Below are 25,066 nucleotides of genomic sequence, written 5' to 3'. Positions count from 1 at the left end.
CTCTCTCTCTTCATCTCCCACTTCATATTTACTAGTTTCCACATCATCAAAATCATACATTCAAGGACCCTCTTATAGTTGATTCAGCCCTCTTCTGTCATCTGTGCTGCTGCTGAACTGAGAAATGTTCAGAGTTGAGGCATGACTGGAAAAGTAGGACATATTCACATTAGCAACACTGTACATTTTAAACATAAATATATACATCAACAAATAAGTGTGAATCTGGTATTTTTTATGCTCCCAAAGCCTCTCACAATAGACATCGGCCCAACTCGAGCAACCAAGTTTGAATCTCGACTCAACAGACAAAAGGCAGCACTGCATACGTCAAGTTGTAGGTTACAGAGATGTGGAGAAATCCACCTCACCCCACCCCCATGGGATAGGTTGCATTTGATAAGAGGAGTGCACAAAGAGCACCTGAGCGTGGGCGAAAGCAGGTAGTTGTAGGATTTGGGAGAGGGGAGGTTAACAGGTTTAGGGGATGCAGGAGGGGCTTTAGAGAATAAAGAGACTGGCCAGACATCCCGGGCACAAAGAACAATCTGTGTGCTGGGTTTGGTCTCAGATTCGAAATTCACTTAAATGAGGCATATTTGGCCGAATCTCATGAATACACGGCATGCTACTTAGATGATTTCTGAGTGTGTATGGAGAATGGTTCACCTAAATTAACTCATGTTCCATACGACCAGTGCAAATATAACCCCTCAATGGAATTATAGGCGAATCTCACCAAATGGGCAAGCGGTTATATTACTCTATAGCAGTCACTACACATTTCAGTGCTTGGACCAGCATCATTCTTGGATCAATCTTGTCCCTGGATTGGTTCCACTCCCTCTGAATGATGAGCCCAATAGCAATGCCACATTTGGCATTCACAATGAAAAGATCGCAGATGGTTTTTGTCAGAATTCTTAAAAATAATATATCTGACATTGTAAAAATAGTTTTTGATGCAAGTAAATGTATTTTTACTGTCTTACACACACATCATCTGCTGAACGATTTCATTGGTATGGTTTCCTCCCCCAAAGGGGCTTGATGCTTAAGTACCATGAGCTATAATTTCTTCTATGCTACAGTAATCACCACAAACATTGGCTTCATAAGTGAGGTTGATGACATTACTGCGGTGCTAAGTAGTCCACACTTAAGGTCAGGGTCATCATGTCCATCCCTTGTGCTGCCTGAGGTTTCCCAGAAAGATTTGGTTCCCAAAAATCACAATTGGCCACAGTCTAGAAAAGTTTCTTACTCTATGGCGTGGATTAAATTGAAGGTTTCTGAAGCATCACCTGGAATCAAACCTTTGCTCTCTAATAAGTATTGAAGACTTTTTCTGTTGGACTGGTAAGCCGTCATTCTTCTGTATTCATGGTGACAAAAAGTAATTAACAACTGTTAAATATAATATGATGAATCGTTTTTATGATCAAATGTGATTTATTACCTTGAAAAAATTCCTGTACCAACCAGCATTTTTACATTACATTAGCATACCACACCCCAAATCATACAAGTAGTATCTTACAGCAACAATAACTGCTATGGGTATACTAAACATTACAAGGTATGGTAGCCACCATTCCTTTTCCACTTGCTTCTTATTATTCACAAGGGGGAAATTTTCCTCCTTTCTTTATACATTCTCTCAATTCTAGTAATATATTAGCTTTTAGCCCTCATCCTCCCACATTTTTTTCCCATCAAATAGCTCCTTTAAATATTCACCCCCAGATATACAAGACAGAATAGAGGCAACATTTGCAGTTATCAATGAGTAGGTATCACTGAGAAGTATAATGTATGCATACCAACCATGTTAATCCTGTCCGCATGAATTACTAATTTTGCAGAATTCAGTAACATTAGTAACTTGAAATGCCAGTAAGGGTGGCATATTATCCTTAAATATATTCAATGATGTTTTTAGCAAAATATTATCATTGTGTTCACACATTTCTTTAAATGATTCCATTTTACCACAGTTTTCATAGTGGCCGAACAAAAAGGAATAATGAGCAGAGGTTACCATACTCTCTTGGGAGAACAAGTAATCTATGAGAAATTTGGTAGAAATTTAATGGAAACCAAAAGTAGAAGCCATGAACTTTGAGTCATGAGATCCACCTTATTTCCACACAACAAAAGAAATTTCCACTCTAAAACAGATAAAAATTTTCTTTTCATGTGAAATTCACAGTATTGCCACAGAAAGTCCATGAAATTGCGACACAAGTATTTCATACTCTATATGAGAATATTTATTCAGAAAACTCTCAATGGAAAAACTAATCATCCTCTCAGGAATAACTTGATTCACAAAAAATTCCGTGCTTATGAAAATTTTACTTCTACTATATTTTTACCAATTTATGAACAAGGAACTACGTCAGTATTTCTTTTATCAGAAAAGAGACAAAACATCCACAGAAAATGTTCATTTCCATTTCCACCATGAATAAATAGTGGAAATACAAAACATTACACCTCCACCAATTCACACAAGTCCCTTGGGGAACATCATGTGGAATCCACTCATGAGTAGATCCAAAAAAATTTCTCACTTCCTCATCTGGTTGATAGTGACCAGGAGTTACAACCTCCTGAATTTTTACGCACTGTAACTTGATCAGAGTAAAATCATTTTTCTCTTCCTGATCTATACACAGGCCCTTTACTCATGAGGGTTTATGTCAGCTACTAAGATCATATGAATACAATAGTATTAATAATATTTATTCCAGCAATTAGTACCTGTAATATTGTTTATTAGCTCCTTATATATGTGTATATTTTCCCATTTCCTGTATTTTATCCATTTATGTCTATAGAAATAGCCCAATACTGACAAGTTCTATTTATTTTGATAATTTTAAACAATAAATGATCATGACCTTTCTCTCCCCTTCTATTCCATCTAGTGTTAGTTCCACCAAAGCATCCAAACCCCAACCAGGTGCACAGTACTAGTAAGCAGTGCCCTTTTGGTTACAAGAATAGGTTCTTAAATATGTTCCTCTCCCCCCTTTACAAAGAGTCCAGAATAGCAGCCTGACTTGCATATTTCTGAGAAAGGTTTTCAGAAAAGTGCTGGGGCTGGCTGTATCAATGAACATACTTATGCTGAAGATTCCAAAAAGTGTGCACCACTCATCTCCAAGACAATACCTTTAGACAATGGAAAAGTATTACAACTTAGACATATTTCACAGTGTTTATTCTTTAGTGCATGTGTATCAACATTTGAGCATTATCAAGTGTGCAGTATGCTCAAAATGCAGCCCATATATGCAAAAAGAGTGAGAGAGAGAAGGGTTACCAATAAAATCAAAAATTACTCTTGGAGGAATAATTCTAGCATAATAAATACACTGTAAAAAAACACCAACATATTCACAATTAGTTGCCCTCATAGTTGTAGCATAGGTAAGTAAGCTGTTGAACACATCCACTCACATATGCCACTTACTCTATTCTGTGTAAGCAAACATTACTCCATCAGATGATGAAGATGATTTTTCTCTACTGTCGCAGCACAATTCTTTAGCACAGAAATTATTTCTGACAGAACCCTTATGTAATTTACCATGAGCCCTTTTCCATTTCCAACTAGGCACATTTTTTAAAAAATATGCTGATGAGAGGTTACTTTTATTAAATATATGATAGTTGCTGCTCCCACTTATGTATTTCTCACGACTAGCAAGGAGCCTTTCACCACACAAAACCAAACCTGTAAGAGAAGGCACAATGGATTAAAGAGGCATAGACAAGTCTTATAATGATAACTTTCTACAAACTTGCCAGTGTAAATGTGAATAAAAGAATTGTAATGGATTCATTAAACATTACTTAGAGTGCTCAAAACATGCCCGTGGCATAAAATAAATCAGCACAACCACATAAAAAAAACTTGGCAACAAATTATCAATGGAAATATAATTCAGTTTTCATTGTCTAGTCCATACAGAACATACACAGTAACATTAGAATATTTTTATTCAATAGTATGATGTAGTGCAATGCTATAGGAGTTAAAGCTAAAGGTAAACATTAAATATATCAAAACTCTACTAACATGATAAAGTCTATAGCATTAATTAAATATATTAATAATTTGTTCAATGGTATTCAATTCAATGTACATCAATTTATAATAGGGAGATAGTACAAGTACAGGGATAGAGCGTTTGACTACTGACCAGACCCAGGTTCAATTACCAGGCAAGCCTCTCTGGGCACCATCAGCTCCACCTAAGCTGTGTGATTTATGGTTTTTATCAATTTATAATTATACTAGTGCACTAGGCTATATGAATGCTTAAGAAAACATAAACGAAAATTTAAACCTCAACTTTTGAATGCAAATAATGAATCAATTCAACACTATGTGTATGAAAATTTAGGTAAAACCTATGTTTTTATGAAAACCTTTGTATTTCAATAAACCAACTTCAACCAAGTTCTTAACTAAGCACAATCTCAATGTTTTCAATATCAATTAAGAATGTGCAAGGAACTATGTAAACCCTTGGTGTTCAATCTTCATTCCAATAATTAGTCTTTCTTAACAAAACAAAATCTTGCATGAAGGATCAATATGTATGATAACACAAAAATTACCATAGAGTTAATGATTTCTCGAAAGTTGTGGAGTACTCAAAAATTGCTCACTAGCAGGGACTATAGCTATAATTCATGGATAATACTTCCTTAACACTTACATGATATACTACAGCCGATCAGAAGCATATAAAATGCTCCTTGTAGCATTTTCACGCTGACTGGTTTCAGTAACTTCCTTTCCCTTTCACCACCTCCAGGAGAGCCCTCTGTGCTTTTGGAATTCTTCTTCAATCCACTTGCCTCGTCATTTGAATAAGAGCGAAGACTGTGATCTGAAGTCTTGAAAACTTTGTCCTCTGCATTATCCAAATCACTTTCTTCCTTATCCTTCATACTTGTTCCATTGACTGAGGGAACATAATTTGATACACAATGAGAGTAGAATTAAATATTCTCAAAAGAAATTGTAAAGTTAGGTCATATGGTAGATTGTTCAGTTACTTTGACTGAAACGTAGCAGGTTCAAATCCTAGGTGATATCTTATTGAGTCGGGCCTAAAATTCAAGTGGTTTCATTTTGTGGCTAGTGGAACCTTTTAAAAGATCTAAAAAAGTAAATTGTGCAGGGCAAACAAAAGGAGGCTGTCATGGAGAAATGATGCCTAAAATTCTATTCGTTGGGACCATTCAAAACTTTTATTTGACAGGTAGAATACCTAAGAAAAGATCTTATCAGGGGGCTGAATGGTGGCACAGAGAAAAGTACTGGTACCCTGCACCCTGATTATGTGAATTTCACAAGTATTAAAACTTAGTTTCGGGTGAACTCTACCCTCAATCCATAAAAATTGGCATTTGGTTTGATTTATTTAATATCTTTTACTTTTTTTATTGATGTGAGAAACTAAATGGTCCATTCTTCCACAATGTACCCAACTAAAATATAGGAGACAATTATAAACACACAAGCCCTAGGTGGAGGAAAAACCCCCCTCATTTGGAATCAAATCTGTGACCTCTGGGTTAGCAGGTGAGGTAAATACCCCACCGCCACTAGGACTGACTGGGTTTATCACTGTAATGATGACTAAAATTATAAAATTAATAAATCTTTTAAAATAATTACATAATTTTAAGCAATGAGATTAATTAATTACTGTTTCGTGAGCTTGCACAAATTTAAGTTGATTCAAAATAAGTTATCTAACTTAGATAGCTGTGCATAGTTTTCATGGTGGTCTATTGGCTAAGATCACATGAGACAAACTCAACCAAGGCTACCCCATTTCAGGACAACAAGGCATATATGACCAATATTCCAAGAATTCATACTTTTGGCATTTGTTCCAGGACCACAGTGCCCATAAGTTTTTGCTACTGTTCTTCCATAAATCAAAACACCTTAGTCTAATGCAACAATTTCAGAGTGTAAAAGTCATTCACCTTGACTGCAATAGCTATAATTCATATTCATAATCCCAGTCATTATAATTCATATTTATAATCCCGGCCAAGGCGAATGATTTTTACACTCTGAAATTATTACATTGAAATGCATAGTAGCGGGTGACTCCATTAAAAGTTACTGTTGCAGCATCTCCTGCAGTTTCTTTGGAACCTTAGTCTAATATTGGAGCGGGTTCCGTTATCAAGATGCCAGAACTCAAACCTGTAGCATGGGTTCTAAAACCCAGAAAAATATTTTTGCAACGTGTACTGCATCTCCTCATGTACCCTTTCTTTTGGGGATTTCCTTAAAAATATCAAGTGTAAACCTTAGTCATTGAGACGTGATGAACCTGAGTGATATGCATTGGGACATTCTCACAATGTCTGTTCAAATAATATCCTAACTTTGGCTGGGGAAAAATATATTTATTCATCTGGAGATCTGAGAACCAATTTCACTTCAAAGTGGTCTATTTGGGATTATATGCTGTTCTCTCTATGGTCAGGTCATTTCATTCATAGTACTCTACCTAATCAAAGACAGGTTTTGAACAGTTCCTAATGACTACTTACTTCCAAGTATCATGAGATATTACTCTTTCTTTACCCTGCATTATTTCTTTCTGCATTTTTTTTTGTAACTTCTGCTAGTTTTCATGCATTCTGGAAATTCTACTCTCTTCCTTCCTCCACCCTGCTTACTCATTGTTCTTCCTTTAATCATGGTCTTTAATATACTGCTATCTTCCAATATTTCCTCCACTTACTTTCTCCACCTTTTTTTGGATTTCCTACATTAACTTTCCCTCTTCACCCACCCTATTCCAAATCTCAGCATTTGTCTTCCTCTCTGTCCAATTTACTTCCTTCATCCTCAAGTACATCCACATCTCAAAAGCCTCCAATCCATACTTATCGTCTTGCCTCAAAGACCATGTCTCAAAACCATAAATCATTTCACTCCAAATTATAGTCTTTACTAATATTTTCTTCATATTTTTACCTAGTTCACCCATCATCAATTATCTTCATCATATAACTACATCTTCTGCAATTCTATGTTAATTCTTCTTTTAATGTCCCCATTTACAATTCCCCTTTTCCTCTAAAATACTACTCAAATAAAAGAACTGCTGCTCTAGTTTATTCCCTCCTACTTAAAAGCTTAACTTAGCTTTCTAACTTTCTTGAGAATCTAATTACTTTTGATTTCTTCTAGTTAATCCACATCCCATACTTTTTACAATGTTCATGTAAACCAATCCACAATAACCACAAACTCATGGCTGTCAGATACAATTGCTTGACCACCTGTAAACCTAACTTGCTTAATCATCCCACCACCCACTTTTACCACCAGTTCAAGCACTTCCCATGCTACCCTTAACACTTCCTCAGCATACTTGTTTATACGAGGGTCATCCGGAAAGTAGTACCCGTTCGTGCCGCATGAAGTGCTGACGACGCGAGTAGCCGCTGGACGAGGTCAGATAGCTTCAGTGGCTTGTCTGCCTTCTCTGAGCCAAGTTGCGTGACGCTAGCATTGCCTGTGTTGTTTCTGTGATTGTTTACAATGTTTAAAAAAATTGAGAACGCCGCCAGTTGTGAAGTGAGGGCAGTGATTAAATTCCTCAATGCAAGAAACGTTCGCCCATGTGATATTCATCGCCAATTAAAGGAGGTGTATGGAGACAATGTAATGGACGAGTCGTCTGTTCGGCGGTGGTGTCGCAACTTCAACATGGGGAGGGGGAACACACACGACGATGAGCGTTCGGAGAGACCGTCTGTCATTACAGACCAACTGGTGAGCTCAGTTGACGAATTCGTGAGGAACGATCGGCGCGTCACAATTGATGACATCTGTGAGCATTTTCCCAATGTTTCTCGAACAATTGTTCATGAAATTGTTAAACACCATCTGCATTATGCAAAAATTTGTGCAAGATGGGTCCCTCGCGTATCTCAATGAGCTGGCGGCGAAGGACTATGCAGCAGGAATACAGAAACTTGTCACACGTTATGACAAATGCCTTAATTTGCTTGGAGATTATGTTGAGAAGTAGTTTAAAGTATCCTCTTTCAAATAAAATTTTTTATGTTTGTTAATATTTACTTTTGTGTCTTTATTTCACGAACGGGTACTACTTTCCGGATGACCCTCGTATTTAAAAGCATGAAACAGCATAATAAGCTACTGTGTCTCACTATCCTGCCAATCACTGCCCACCCCTATTCTCACTCTGCTACTCTTACTTCTGTCACCTGATAAGTTTCATATAAGTCACCTATTCTCCCAGTTTAGTCTCATATTCCGCAACGTCTCCATTAACTTTGTCCACTCCATGGAGTCAAATGCCTTCTAAAATCTACAAAGCATGCAAAGACATCCTGATTTTATTTTATGTTATTCTCAACTAATGTTCTCATCCCTGCAATGGCATCACATGTTCCTCAACCCTTCTTAAAGCCAAGTTGATCTTCACCTACATAGTTATTTACACTTTTTTGTTACCTTTTTTTGATGATTCTTAGTACCTTTTCTGCATGTGAAATTAAATTTATCCTCCCATAATCCTCACAACCCCATTACTCTTTTTGGTCTGAGGGTCAAAATTAACCTAAGGTAATTCTCTGGTCAAATTTCATCCTCATTAGTTTTAAGAATCCCTTCTTTCCATTTTCCTCTAATCTTTTTAATTATTCTATGGGGATATTACCCATCCCTACTGCCTTGTTCTACTTTGTTGGCCTTAACTATTAATTATCTCACTATTTAGTATTCCTGGACTCAAGCTATCCTCTTCTATGTTTCATTCCCTTTCTATTTCTAAACTCGTGGCCCAAAAATCTTTACCATAAAGCTCCTATAAGCACTCCTTCAACCATTCTTGAAACTCTTCTGGTTCTATTAATAACTTCCCTGTCTTCATTCCTTTGGTGTTATAGTTTTTTGGCTGCAACATCCCATTAATTCTCTTGCTTTTTTTTAATTGTGGATACTGACAAAACAGACCTGCATTGACTTAAATATGTATACCCAGGAGCATACAATTTTATAGGCTCTGTGGACCATAGATGTCTAAATATTTTTTAGAGACCCATTGAAAAATTATAGTTGCCTCAGTAAAAAGTTTTATTTGAATGGCTACATTAGAGAGCTTAAATGATATAAATTTATTGTGATTGGTGATTTCTCATCCTCCTTGTAAGATCATATATGCAATTTTCTCTCTGGTGGTTACCCAATACCAAGTGAATCCACCATGTTATGAGTGGTGATTTGGCCTCTAGAGAAGCATATCTATGCAAGAGGTAGGATACATATACACATATCTTAGCATGAACTCTCTTGGGTGGAGTGGAAAGGCAGCAGCATTGTGCCATTTGCGGATAGCACAGTGTTGAACAACAACAAGAAGATTACTTGAATTTCATGTTGGTCAGATGAATAGAATAGGCTAGGAAAATTCCTAGGATATTTGGAGACAATTGTGAATACTCAAGGCATGTTCCAATATTTTTTTGAGATTCTTGGAATATTCTTAAAATAGTCCCCCATTGTTTGAGAGTAAATGGTATGAACAATGGAAGTGAATTTATATTATTCTGTGGGTACATACCTTTATCAACTTTCTCTCTTAATCTCTCATATTCATCTCTTGTCATTTTCGTCAATATTCCAGCCTCAAAAAGCCTAATGATGCTTCATTAAAGAAAAAATATATCATAATTATTACAGTTTTCACAATTACATCTTGATATTAATACACTACATATTACAAATTCAATATACTGTATTCTATTTATTAAGCCATCATAATGTGACTGCAAAGGAATCACACTCATGAAGAGCAACTTCTATGGATTCCCACTAAATCATTTCAAAAACTCAACTAAATTTTCACTGCTTTTCCATGAAAAAAATAACAACTTAATATCATTTTTCCAAAAATTTCCATTCTGTGCTTCTTCCAATTGATACAAAAGATAAATATTATGAATAATTATTGGAAGACTTTGGGAGATTAATTCAATACTGGGATTGAATTGTATATTACCTGCATAATATATTTTATATTCCTATTTAGTCACAGATACTGCCAAAATAGTCTATTTACAAGATTAAATTTCAGTGTAATAATTGATTGTTCAAAGTATAAACACATGAAATATTTTTCTGTTCTTTCTTTAGAATATTTTCTGATGATATGTATGCCATGAGCATGCTCATTTTGGCCAATAGTTCCTTAATTGCAGGTAGGTTTACTAGCTGGAGCTGGCATTATGATGCAAGTCAATGTGATAATTAAAAGTACTTTCACATTAAACTTAATGTTGAATCCTCCCATCCAATTCATACACATGATGATGGAATGGACATTAACAGATGAACATATCCTTCCTTCTTCATTGGTGACTACAGATTAAGTGGCCATCACATTTATAAAATATTACGTACTTACTTTGGCAATGACAACCCAATTAGAAATTGAGAGAAGATAGCATTGGAATCTGTACTGGTCTGGGACATTGATAAATAATTATTTGTGGCCATCATGTTTATTATTCGCAATGTTCCTGAAAAAGGACAGAAAAACCAGAATGCAATAAAACTCACAGCCTATCAAAGTTCTCCCGGAATGGACTGCCAATTTGCATTGCAATCGCGGAGTACCGAGTGAACAGGCAGTCACCCAAGTGAAAATGGTGTGCACCAAATCGTCTTGAGTCAAAGAAGAGTGTCTCCCTTCCAGCAAAGATGGCAGCCATTGACGTCACATCTTGAACCCGTCTCATTCCCTCTTCTACCGAATCGACCAGGACATCATAGCCTCTCATATATTCCCAAAGTCTGCCATATACACCAGTGCCATTCTGAAATAGGTAACCTCAACTTATTTCAAGTTAATTTCATTACTGAAGCGAAAAATCTGAATGCTATTTGGTCATGAATACTGCATGAGGAGCGTAAATGGGGATAAAATTACCAACTGGTGCACAATTAGGATAAAGTAGAAACTAATTGAATCCATCACTAGCACAAGATAGGAAATCACCTGTCTTTCTTAAACCAGGGGATGACTTGAATTAGCCAATAACAACACTTTCCAGTGAGTACTTATCATGCACCATACCCTATTGGGCTCAGGTACAGACTGAAAGGCTGTGCTCATATCCAGGTGATGCCCCTGGATACCCTAAGTTTGATTTTATGAATATAACATTTTTCATGGGAGATTGCAGGTGGCGGAGTGAACATGAATCCCCTCCTTAACCTGATGTGTACATTTCAAACACCATTAGGTTTTCATTTTTTTAGTAACCAACAATCTCTCAATGTTGGTGTGGTTGCCCTAGGTAACCCAATTATAGCCTATTAATCCAAAGATTAAATACTCCCCAGAACAACCATCCCAATAGCCCAATCATTGATTTCACGCATATAGTAGCTTTCTGCAGCTTCTATCAATCTCAGTCATCTTTATGATAAACATATGTTTGTGGCATGAACGCATCATGATTTAAAAGCAGAAGATAATTAAACAAATTTTTTATTCCTGAAAAACTCTAGTGTCTAAATTAACACTTCAGTGAATTTATTTCAGGATTTTAGTATCCACTTCAGTCTCAGGATGTAGAGTGGTGCCTTGAAATATACTTGATTGCTGCCAGACCTCAAAGCAATAGATATAGCTCAGCTTTTTTGTTTAAAATTGGTATTAAAAAAGAGACAAATGCATTGGGTACTTTTCCCCATCCACCCTTAATTTGATCTCTGATAAAATGAAAGTATTAAAAAAGTGGTCATATACATGCCTCAATTCAAAATTTTATAGAATTTCCAATGAATCACACATGGTGATAGAAATCCTTACCTGAAGAAAGCCATGGGATGAACTACGTCTCTCAACCAACAACTGGTAGCCTTTATTTGTCACGGCCTCTTCTAAATCAAAGAGAGTTCGAATAGGTTTCTCTGCAAATGAAAAATATTATTCTAATGTATTCATGTTTATACAGTGCATGACCTGTGAATTAATGTATTTTTTACATGGCAATTAAATTGTATGAATTATAACAATAATGTTTATTGGTTCCTATAAGATATGTTTTCAGGGTGCTTACCTCTTCCACAGCAAATATAAAGTACATGTATAATAATAGGTAAAAAACTGATTTAATAACATCTACTAAATTGAAAAGTTATATAAAAAGAAATCATAAGAATACTTTTGATGCACAGTAAATGAGTGAGTAACTTTATGAGCTGACTGAGACATGGCCACTACATGGGATTTAATACATAGTAGAATCTCTATTGAAACTGATTTCATTTGAAATAAGAAAACATTTGTATGTATATCTACTCTATGGAATAATATCTAATATGCATTGGTAAGAATATATTCACTCCCCTAATCCTTTTGGATTAAAGTTTTAATGTAAAGGTGAAAGGAATATCCTTGTGCCCCAAACAATTTCTACTTTAAGAAAACTAGGCTTTAGAAATGGAGAACTGGAGGAAGAGACTATACGTACATATTTATAAAAGTGGCAGTGGAAAATTTTTTTAGTTCCAAAAACATTACGCATCAATGATTGGGGCTTCTACTGAAGTGATTACAAATAATAATACTGTATTTTCCCATTGATAACACGCGCTTTATCTAGACAAAAATGTTCAGATGATCAGAAAAATGACTATGCGCGTTATGGAATGAAAATTGAAAAAATCCAAACAGACATAATTTTACACACACACATCCAATATAGGCGTATTTTTACACACACTATATATAAGTTTTACGCACATATATATATTTATATACAGATGCGCGGCATCTATACACGTGCAAGATAGCTATAAAGCCCTGGGCATGCAGTATCCATACAAAATCATGACAACTACAAAGTTCTGGGTGCGAGTTGAGCATAAGGTGTGCGTTATCAATGGGAAAGTACGGCAATACCTATATATTAATGCTTTAAAGTTTATTAATAAGTACACCCAAACAGTTAAAATACAAAAATTCAGGACAGGAATATCGTCATATATCAATTTACCAATTTCAATTGAATTAAAATCATGTGTATTATATACAATTTAAATGTATCATTTCCCTTTTAACTTTAATACATCTCATTCCCATGAGCTAACAAGGTTACAGTCAACTGAATTCCCTTCTTACAAGCATACACAACTCTGGCAATAGCATGGTTTAGGGATATGAAAACACATATATACATGCATGCATATGTATGTAGTGCTACATTTCTTGTTACTAAGGTTTTGACAAGGCTCGTGATGAGGAGAATAGAAAAGAAAATTTGAAAAAATAAAAGAATTGAGAGAAAATGAATTTGGTTTTGGAAAAAGAAGAGGATTCTGGCAGAGAGAGTGTTGGAAGTGACCTGATAGATGATTGTTCCTAAATCACAATTTACTATTGCAAAAAATGCATAAATATGGCATTAGGGGCAATGCACATGACTGGTTAGTCTCATATCTTCAGGGCCGTCAGCAGCACGTGGTATTGCTCAATGATGGAAAAAAATTCATCTCTCCTGGTAAAGTTGTATGCCAAGGTGTCCCACAGGGTTCAGTTCTGGGTCCTATCCTGTTTCTCCTCTACATTAATGACTTACCTGAGAATATAAGAACCAACGAAAGGGATGATCCACTCCTATTTGCAGACGATACCAGTATCATACTCACTGCCTCTACAGTCCAAAGTTTAACAAACAATGCTAAACAAACCGTTCAACATCTGAACTCATGGTGTAGCAGGAATCAGCTGAATTTAAATGTGGAAAAGTCCCAACTACTTTACTTTGCTAATAAAAACAAAAACATGGCCACTTTTGCAATTGAATCAAGTGGAAAACTAATTCCCCAAGCGCCCCATGCAAAATTCCTAGGAATAGTTCTAGACGGGCGGTTGTCCTGGTGGGAGTATATATGTCACCTGGGCAAAAAAATGAATACCATTTGCTTCCTTATTAGAAGCATCAGGTTTACCGTAACAATGGATGTCCTCATGTCAATATATTATGCAAATATCTACTCCTGTATAGTATATAGTATCCTTTTCTGGGGTTCTTCTCCGCTTGCAGACACAATATTTAAAATTCAAAAGCGAGCCGTACGGCTAATTGTCAAAGCAGAGCATAATGCTCCTTGTCGTCCATTATTCCATAAATTGAACATTCTACCTTTGCCATGTATTTATATCTATGTATTACTGGTGTACACCTTTGTAAACCTTTCAATGTATGACACAAATTGTGGTATTCACCACTATGGGACCAGGTCTAAAAATGATCTGCACCGAACTTACGTAAGAACTAGAACCACCGCACTAGGCCCTAAATCTATGGGTCTCCTTATGTTTAATAAGCTAAACGAGGACCTGAAATCCAGCACAAACATTTATCTATTTAAAAGAAAATTGAGAGCTTTTCTTCAAAGGAATTTGTTCTATTCTATTAGGAATTTCATGGAACATGAAACTTAGAATAGGCATATGTATTTACATTGTGTATTATTGTATATATTGACGTGTCCTATACTATGTACAATTTTTTTTGTATGATGGTCTCTGGACAAATAAAAATTATTATTATTATTATTATTATTATTAATATATTTACTAGGAGGTGCCCGGTCACCCATGAGTGTACTGAAATTCACCGTTGAAGATTTTGGAGGTCATTGATACACCTGCGGCAATTTTTTTAAGTATAATATTTACCTATTTGAAGGGATTGATTATTTCAATACATAAGCTAAGGATAGGAGACTGATAAAGCTACTGTATTCATAACAAAAATTGATGGTGAGAGAGGAGTGTGAAATGGAAGGGATAAGCTATGGAAGAGGGGTTGACAAGGAGTTATACCTCACTGATGCTTTTTAGTATTACTTCTTATCAAGAAAGATGAAAAAGGCTCTAGAAAAGAGGAACCGTAATAAGTGGAGAATAATTTAAAGTTAAATTATGAAGTACACTGATGATCAGATTATGTTGACAGTCGGATAAAGAGCTAAGGGCAATGATGGAAGGTGTTATAAAAGAAAAGGAAAAGTTTAGAATGAAGGTATATGGCTCATTCAATATGTCCTTAGTAAAAAATAGGCAAATTATTTTGGGCAGATTTTTTCATTTTTCCACATCAACGCCATTTAGTTCAATGCACTTTTCCCTGAGTTTCTCTAACTTTTTAAGCTATCATAAAACTACGATTTTGGATCGCCTAATCTTAAAAAGTTACAAACACAGGACCAGATATGCCATGAACATCATCCAATTCAGCTTTGATCTTTTTAGGGATAAACCTTTTAAATAGAAGTGTTTAACCACTGCACAAATCTTACTTGTTTTCTTTTTTCTAAATACAAAAATTTTGTTTCTTCGGTCAAATATGAAAAAGAAACTACATGATGCATGATGGATATAACTGATACTTAAGAAGCAGTCTAGTGAGAGGTGTGGCTTACTAAAAGCAAACATTTTCTGAAGCTACAAGTTCCATTACTTGGATTTTCTAAGGAATTATTGAATGACCCATGTAAATATCAGCTAAACAGAAGTGATGGATATTGGAAAGGAATAAGGTTCTTCATATGTTGCTTGCAGAGCAAAAGCTGACTCAAGTAAGGTCATTCAAATATTAAGTACAGTGAACTGGAATGGAAATCATATGGAGAAAGTAAAAAGCAGGATATCAATGGAAAGGAAGCTTTTGGAAGGGTGAAAGGGTTGCCGACATATAGGTGAGTTCGAATTGATCTACAAAAGATGTTTTCCAAGTTGTTCGTAAGAAATGCATTGATATATGGATCTTATGCATGAGAAATTAGGGAAAAGTTCTGTTTCATTTCCTAATACTTCTAGTATCACTGCTCCAATGATACTTAGCGTGTTTTGCAATGTGGTTATGGAGAAGAGCTGAGGAAGTTTTAAGGCCAAAAGGGGCGAAGAAGGAAGGTGGGCAAAGAGTGGAATGTGAAAAGGTTGATAATGAAGAGAATCCATCTTCTGTTTACTGATTTGATCAAAGGGGGTAGCTAGAGGGGATAAGAGAAAGGTTTGGAATGGTAACAGATGTGACAACAGAAAGAAGCCACAAATGACCAAGCACGATGCACAAGACAAACTAAAATGAAGGGTTGATACTCCCTCACAAGACAAATTTACAGAAGAAGCTACACCTATTTTAGGAGGACTTACACCCAAAATATGTCATATCTTACCTCTTGCTGGTCTGGCCAACAATGACGTTAAAGTTGCAGAATACAATCCCCCAATTACATAAGTGGCAATTATGGACATTAATATCATAAGAAGACGTGCTTTATGCATTCTACTTGGCTCTTTTACACCTATTTGAAGAATTTTAAAGAAATTTTATTAATATTAGTTACTTTTAACTAATAGGGCCAATAAAAAACTTATTTTGTATAACTTATAATGTATTGTTGTTGAGTGAGTATAGTGGACAGTCGTGTACAAAAATTGCATATACTGATTGCAGAGTAATTTATTTGTTGCAAAATAAGCATTATTCATAAGTATTTCATAAAGTTCAAATCTCAGGATTTTGTTTCCTGTCTCCACCGCTCACTTTCTTTTACCTCTTTAGAACACAACGTTAGTCCTTCACCACACTATCTAACACCTCTATTTTTGCTATCTACTTGTCAAAGCAATTATGAAGTACCTACACTGAAAAATATTCCATTTAATTTAGATGTGAAAATACATCATGACTGGAATTCTGCCATTGCATAGAACAGATTTTTGTGCTCTAGTTTTGTGATAAACACTACATATGACAACAAAAGCTAGTCACACTATAAATCATAGATTGAACAATAGGACAATTCTTTGTACATTCAAGGAAATAGAAATATCAGATATATTTTACTCAATATAGTTTAAATTTCAGCAACTGAATGTAATTATAGCACAATTTTTAAATGTGTAAATTTAATAATGATGACCAAATGTTCAGTGAAAACTCTACCATGTAGCTATCAATTAAACCAGCAAACAATGAAAGGCCTAATAATAGTACATACATGTATCCATGTTACCCATCCAACCTTGAGAAAATAGAAACTTTGGCTACCTACTCTGCCTTAAAAACATTCCTACACTGAACCAAATACAATCTTGAAGAAGTTTTGATGTTTTTGTCTTGTATTTCTGTCTTCTCCAAACTGTTGAGGCCTCAATTACTGTAAACAGCACTGGCCCCGACAATAAGGCAGTGGCAGCAACTGGTATCCAAACCTATCAATAAACACAGTTATATTGGTTACATGCTTAAAGATCTGATCACCTAATTAAGTAATGGAATTAATAGTTTTGTGAGCTTGCATGAAATGACTTTCCAGTATTGCTAAAACATTCAGTGCATTAGAAATTTTTAATACATGACAACTTATGACAGATGAATTCTGTTTTCAATCCTTACTACTGGCATGAAGCTGTTCTTTAAGCCTCCTAACCTGCCAATGGAATGGTCTCACGAGTGCCAAGGCCTCATTAAGGAGACGAGGTGAGTGGGTGGCAAATGTTCCACAATCAGCTAAGGTAGGAGATGAAAAGTCAACAATTCGAAAGCGGTCATAAGTTATAGTCACATCCCCAAGGAAAAAAGAAGCCTCCTGCAATTGGATCAAAAAACTTCATTAAAATTTTCAATAATAAATATTACATTTGAATTCAAGAGAAAAATATTGGGCAAAGGAGACATTAAAATGCAAAGTGGGATTTTAAAAGACAATATACAAGTTATAGCATGGCAAATAAAGTAAATGAAAGCTTTAAAGTAGGAATGAGAGAGGGTGGGAATTATGAAGTATGAACTAAAATCAAATTATGACTCAAGGAAGATGGTTAAAAACATGCACACTACTCTAAGAGTGTCCAAATATCCCAATAAATATGTAAAAATTGCCTGGGCTCATTCAATATTCACACCCACATAGGAGATTACATATAATAATACATAATTACCAAGCACTTTACTTCACTTTACTACACATATATACATATACTTAGTATACCACGTTGGGGTTAATCAGGAGGATAGACATATATACCTTAAAATGCAAACCTTCACTTGATGGCAATTAAATGGGAATCTATACTCAAATCTAAAGGGCACAAGGCTGATATCCATTGCATTTTTATTCCACACCAGTGATAAAACTTGATGACATTTTATAAGCACCAGGAAGTACCCAAATAAGAGTTGATGGAATATATTATTTGGCCATTTGCATTTTTCCAGATAGAATGTGTTATCTACTTCAAAAACTAATATTAAAAATAGATTTGAACTGAAAAATGATAACTGTGAGCTAATCAAAGAAGAAGACAAAAATTTAATGTTCAAGAAATAGAAGTAAATTATTGTTACAGACATCATCCCAAAGGTAATTTTGATAGCTGAGAGAGCTACTCTCATACTCTGGCATAATTGGAATAAAATTTGTTCATTCATATTCGCATTACCTCTTATTGACTCATGAAGAAAAACAAACACTTGAAGTAGACATGAGGATGTTTAGGAAAATTGAATGGAAAGTTACATAATCCAAATTGTAGGATTGATGACTGACGATAAAGGAAAAGTGATAACACCGCCCTTATCTTTGAAAAATAGTAGGGCAAAAATAGAAATTGAAAATATTTTTAAAAAATCCATAACCATGAAACATGAGAAGAAATTCATGATACACTTAGAATATTACAGAGAATTGAATGGGTTTTTTTTAATTATTCAAAAAGAATTCAAATGATGGGCTACCTCTTTAGTTTTCCTCTCATTTCCCTTAGTTCTATAAATGATGGGAAAGAGTCCTTTCAGGAGAACAAAGAAGAGAAACAAAAACTGAAAGTGATTCTCACCCTTCTCTCAATGAGGCCTAATACACCTCTGAAGGTCCCATTTACAGCAATGCCCAGCCCTTGAATTCTCTCAGGTGGATCGATATACTCAAACCTGAAAGAGTTAAAGAAATTCTAAAATGGAGGCTTTTATTAAAATGTGATTTCAAATAAATTTTGTAGTGAGTTTATAAATCTCATTACTCAAATAAATTGCATTGATTATCTACCAAAGTGATGCAAGAATAATTTCAAGATCTCAAAAACTAAGTCCATTATTTCACAATAGTAGCTTAGTCAATAAATACATGCAAAATGTGTTTATGGGGCCTGTACTTATAATCACATATCTAAGGTCACCTACACCTTTGTTAGCAGAAAATCACAAGAAGCAAAAGTGAAGTCAACCTTATGTGATTGACTCTTGATACATGCCTAAGTCTTCATCAAGGAAAAATTATCCACAAAAATGGTATATAACTATCCCAACCTAACTAAATAGTTACCTGAAATTCAACTTTGATGCTAAGAGCTTCAACAGTTGATCATCTCTTCCACCATCAGTGAAAAATGTTCCATTTTCATAAGTCACAAAGTTCCATGGAGGCTTCTGAAATAAATTTAGAAGGTAAGTAATTCATGAAATCTAGAAACATGACTGAAAGAAATTCTATTACTTATATGAATGGCATGTAATTATATAATAAAATTTAAAATCCTTAGGAACAGCATGAGCAACATAAAATTTACATTCCAGATGAATAGTTACGTGAAACCTTGAAGGTTACATTCACCAACAGTAATTTTTTGGTCATTGGTCATCATTTTCATACAATGTACATGCAAAAATCATTGTTTGCCATTTTAATTGTAAACAGACAGTGAATTAAGAATAAAGGGTAAGCTCCTTTAGTGCCCACTAGCATGAATGTTGAATTATCACATCTCCATGAGACAGTATCCCATCACCTTTTCAGAGTCTTGTGCATTGCACATAATTGTACAATCAGAAGAATATTAGAGTAAACACAAGTTCATTTTTCATCCAAAGAATATCAAAGAATATGAGTTGGTCTCTTTATTTTTAAAATTAAACAGTGTATTTTGTTCTCGTAGAGTAAAGAAGTTTATAAGGCATAAATGTACCTATGAATGATGGAAAAGACCAATTTATTGAATGGCTATACGATATGATGGTAGGAAGAACAGAAAGGCTGCCCTAGTAATTACTGCGCATAATTTTCATCAATTCCTAAGTCTAAATGCTCATTACATATTAAACAATTCATTTGATAAGCCTTCAGGCAATAACCTCTAGGAGCATTATCTGATATCTCTCCTTTTTCTGTTTCTGAATTCTGTAAAAATTACATATTAAATGATACTATCACAAAATTAACTTATAACACGCAAATAAACACATGTTAGCATGTGTGATAGCTGCATTCTACCACTGGGTAAATCCTTCATTTATTTCTATCTTTCAATCAATTTTAAATGCAAATTACAGTATTCTTTTAAAAATAATCAACGAATAATTTCACCATAACAGAGTTTTTAGTTGGCACCATTAGTAAGATTTTTTATCAAGATTAAGCCATGTTTTCTTCTCTATGATACAGAATAATTAACAGAAAACAGGTTAGGAAAACAAGTAAGTATGCACCCACAAGTTAAGATGATTAATACTTGGCAATGATTGAGTGGAAGTGGAAAAACTGAGGCTTACATGAAGCACAGGCACAATAAAAACCCTTCCACCAAAATCACTAAACGTGCTGACAGCTGATGGAAAAACTGGAAATCGAAATAACCCCTTATCCTGGTTCCACCAGTTCACCAGAGTCAGTTCATTCTTTCCATTAGACTTTGCTTGATTGTAGTATATTCGGTACCTATGGATTAGAGTATATTTGTCTTACGAGTGCTGAACAAATTGATTGCCATATTTGGTAAAATACAGAAATAATCCTTCAATGTAAAGGAAATGTCTTGGGAATAGAATTTCATATTATACCTGTTGGAACAAAAATAGCATGAAATGGAGTCATTAACTCAATGGCCAGCATTTCTGAGTACAAGTGGTCAACATTCAAAATGAATAAGTATATATAATTCAAGTAATACCACAGCCTAAGAGGAAAAATACAATATGTACCTGGATTTTCTGAAACATAACATTCACTGTAGACAAAGTAAATGTTTAAAAATCCATGAAGTGGGGCCATAATCTACTACTCAATAATCATGGCAGAAATGTAAAACAGACTTTTAATTGTGTTAGTTTTAATGAAAATATCATACTGTTCTTTTGAAACCACATTAAAAAGCCTATTAGCATTATTTTACAAGTAAAAAAGTCATAAAGATTGTAATTTGATTCAAAATGTATAAAAAAAAGTCAAGGAAATGATGTGAATTTCAAAACATTAATTGTTACCCTAAATTACAACATTAAATGTTGATTTACCTAAGGCAATCCTGCTTAAGAAATATCCATGGAGTATTTCACTATGAATGTAAAAAATGGGTTATTAAGAGAAAATAAGGAAAGAGCAGGCAAAAGAAAGGATTAGAATGAACACATATGAAGTTATGAAGAAGATAGCAAGTATGAGGAATATGTGGATAGTTACATTATATGTGCATATCAATCAACAGTTACTGGTAGTATTATGCCCCTATAACAATTTGATGACTCCCAGCCTTCTTAAACAATTTTTTTTGTTACAATTCAAATGGTTTGGTACCTAGGGGGTCCCAGGCTTCCAGGCTTATCAGGATGAAGACAAGAATTGATTTTAAATCACTAAGGTTTTGATCTAGATAGATAGATAGATAGATTTATTCACCATAGAACAGTACATAATTGTATGGGCTTTGTTAAGATTCAATTACATTTATAGGTGCATTAACATTTTCACAAATTCATAGGAATAATAATGTAGATGAAATATATGAATACTGATTTTAATGAAATATGAATAAAGATTTAAAAAACAGAATTCCCTACATTGGCTCTTTCTATGTACTCTTGGATGCTATAAAAAAACATTATTTAAAACGAAACCTTTCAACATTTTTTTGAATTTATTTTCTTTGGGGAGTATTCGTTTTAACTCTTCAGGAAGTCGATTAAACAGCAGTCTTCCTCAAACTTCTGGGGTTTTTTGTAGTACTGCTAGTCTGCAATGGCCGTTATGAAGATTATCCTTACCCCTGGTGTCGTACTTGTGAACATCCCTATTTCTGACCAGTGAAGGGGTTTTGGTGCAGGCATACAAAATCCCATTATACATATAGATACAGGGAATGGTCATGATGGGAATGGTCATCTAACTAACATCTGCAGCTGAACATTAATTTTACCTTCAGTATTCTTTTTATGTACATACAAAGCAAAAGTTCACATCTACAAAAAATATTATAAATTTCAGGTGTGTTCCTCTAGAAATTACTGAAGGTTGACTATCTATTAATTCATAACTTTGTATTATGCTCTGAAAATTAGTGTAGTTGATCATGCATCTATGGATCAGGAGCAATTTTTTTAAGCATAGAATTTTGCAAGAACCAACTTTTATGGTTGATTAGGATTTAATGTCGACCGTCTAAGTTTTACAGCTGAACAAATATCATTAACAATTAATAATGTATGCATAATTGTGAACTTACGTTCCAAGATGATGCTCCATAATGACTGCAATTCTCATTGCTTCCAGAAGATTATTCTTGAATTTGGCACTCACTGGGAATCTCAACCAGTGAAATATGTACAATATATTTCTACTTATTAAGTTGTACTCTTGAATCTAAAAAAAAATTGCGTGAACTTCTGCTCTTTCAGGGGTTATTTAAGATTTTATATAAGTCCAATGAGGTTATACAAGGACTTCAAAGGAGTAAAATATATCAAAACGTGATGTATTGTATTGTCAAAATTTGAACAATTATTGAATGTAAAAGATCTTTAAAAAGTGTATGGCAAAGATAAAACCTTTGAATCCACAGTTGCATTGAATCTAATTACAATTTTGTCTCCAAGACCATTTACTTAATTATGTTTCAGAATGTATCGTGTTAGGCTAAAACGTTCAAAACATAAAAACTTTAACACTTACCTTTGTTAATATCAATTCAGCGGTATGGGCACTACTAATTATTATGCTTGTAGTCATCTGATAAGTTGAATGAGCTCTTTTAATGTACTCAAAAAACTGAAATCAATATTATGAAAGTAATGCTTTGTTGCAAATATTTTCCAATTTTCTGTACTCTCACCCTAAAGATGATCATTAGATGAACAATTAACGGCAAATGATAGATTTCATCCCACTTACAATTCTCAATGTTACACTAATATATCTTTAAGGATGACAATTCTTTAATTTCAGTCATCTAAATTAAATAATATCTCATGTATGCGACTTTAATGGATAAACACTTTTTTAAATCATCAAAAATTGTGCATAAAGGAATTACACTACATGAAACTCATTTCTAAAGACATAAATCGTTATTTTTCTTCATGTAATTTACTCAACTTATCCCGAAACAAATGCTTTCTAGATAAGTTTTACAGAAAAATGCTTATCAAATATTAACAGTAAATTAAACATTATTACTCTATGGTCTAATTATTACAAATATTTTTCAATTAATGAATGCTGTATGACTAAAATCTTGGACTTGTAGTTACATGGGAATAAACTTCGTAGAATGGAGTGACACAAAGATAAACCACTTAGTAATATTCCTCACTTTATTGAAGTACCTTGACCAGTTCCAAAGTAACAATTGCATCATTCTCAAGAGATTTTGACCTCTTGAGAAAAACTTGATTGCCGAGTCAAAACCAGTTGAGGTAACCCAATAAAATGTGGAATTTATAGAGTACTTTATTTATCGACATTAATTCACAATATTCCTTTTTAACAAAGGGATATGGTCAGGTAATACATATGGCAAATCATCATCAACCATTTAATTTTCAATTCACATAAGCATGTGAAATTTTCCAATAGTAACTTAGGGTAAATGCTCATGTAGTGTTACCTTCCCCTGTTCCTCATCAGTACTTATCTGGTAAATAGCTAGTGAAATATTAGACTTCTGAAATAACTCAATAGCGAACATTAATTGATCAGAATCTGAAATAAGTAAAATTTTGAAATCAAAGGCAAGCTATCTAAAAAAACATCTCTATATTTTATTCATTTCCCTAGGTTGAATGATATACTAACCTCTAACTCCTTACCTGAAGTCTCGTCATAAGCCAGAGTTATTTGAGTGTTTGGAATTCCAAATATTAAATCCCTTACAGCAAAAGGCATGGTGTATGAGATTTTATCTTCACCATTAGCAAGCCTAGGGTCAAAATCTGCCATAGCCGTCACAAATGTACCTTTCAAAAGGCAAGCATTCCACATACATACTGGAAATATAATCAGTGGACATCTTGAAATCAAAGTCATTCAGAAGAGTCAACATCTAAATTGGTGAGTATATGTGCAATATATATATATATTATTATACTTCATTTCTACAGCATATATCTGTATTTTGAGTGGTATCATTCTGGGAAATGGTTAAGATATTTTATAGCACTACATTGAATAGTTTTTCAATTTTTAGTTATATGCATTCAGTAGAGAGAAAATTGAAATGATTTTTGTATACATTTTCCATTTCCATTTGTGCTGCTATTACATATAATGATTGCTGGATGATTCAAATAATATGGATTTGTGGATTTTTATTTTATTTATTTATTTATTCAGCATGACTCCGAAAACAGCACAGTTTGGCCTTTACATCGAACTATTAACAATGATAACAATGGTCACATTTACAAACACCCAAGCCCTAGGTGGAGGAAAACTCACCCAGGCGGGAATCGAACCCGCGACCCTTAGAATGGCAGACGAGGACGTTACCCCGCCGCCACCGCGGTCGGATATTACTGATAATAGATCTTTTAATAACTGATTAGTTGAATAGTATTGATTTTGGATGAAAATTAAATCCAAATATATGCATGAACTCCAGGGAAAAATTGGAAACTGTATCAGCTATTCACCAAGCTAGGTAACTCAAAAACAGCCAATCAGGATTCAAATATAAGTAATATTATG

The 25,066-nt window shown here is 34.3% G+C and overlaps 1 protein-coding gene across 1 annotated transcript; it reads right to left on the bottom strand.

Annotated features, from left to right (window-relative positions):
• Positions 1 to 1,080: 1,080 nt before the first annotated feature.
• Positions 1,081 to 24,319, bottom strand: LOC139699029 (ionotropic receptor 40a-like). Its single transcript, XM_071598028.1, has 14 exons — positions 24,176 to 24,319; positions 22,608 to 22,744; positions 20,662 to 20,827; positions 19,439 to 19,542; positions 18,954 to 19,047; positions 17,546 to 17,704; positions 17,168 to 17,327; positions 16,286 to 16,414; positions 11,907 to 12,007; positions 10,649 to 10,905; positions 9,651 to 9,733; positions 4,737 to 4,985; positions 3,599 to 3,745; positions 1,081 to 1,196 (listed from the first exon to the last, which is right to left on the bottom strand). Exons 1-14 carry the CDS (start codon positions 24,317 to 24,319, stop codon positions 1,081 to 1,083), a joined length of 2,046 nt encoding a protein of 681 aa, XP_071454129.1.
• Between the last annotated feature and the right edge of the window lie 747 nt (positions 24,320 to 25,066).

This window comes from Hetaerina americana, unplaced genomic scaffold, assembly GCF_022747635.1.
Source record: "Hetaerina americana unplaced genomic scaffold, ioHetAmer1.1.p SCAF_9, whole genome shotgun sequence".
Taxonomy (NCBI): domain Eukaryota; kingdom Metazoa; phylum Arthropoda; class Insecta; order Odonata; family Calopterygidae; genus Hetaerina; species Hetaerina americana.
The sequence above is the reverse complement of the archived record's forward strand: the minus strand, read 5'-3'. Positions and strand labels throughout refer to the sequence as shown.

What these genes read in the sequence shown, in the direction of transcription:
- LOC139699029 (XM_071598028.1), bottom strand. Translation starts at nt 24,319, where the DNA reads ATGGCAGATTTTGACCCTAGGCTTGCTAATGGTGAAGATAAAATCTCA. An exon ending in GTTGGCCAGACCAGCAAGAG is followed by an intron (nt 12,008 to 16,285) that starts GTAAGATATGAC and finishes TTTCATTTGCAG; the next exon opens with AGAAACCTATTCGAACTCTC. An exon ending in GATCGGCTGTAGTATATCAT is followed by an intron (nt 3,746 to 4,736) that starts GTAAGTGTTAAG and finishes CTTCTCTTACAG; the next exon opens with GTTTGGTTTTGTGTGGTGAA.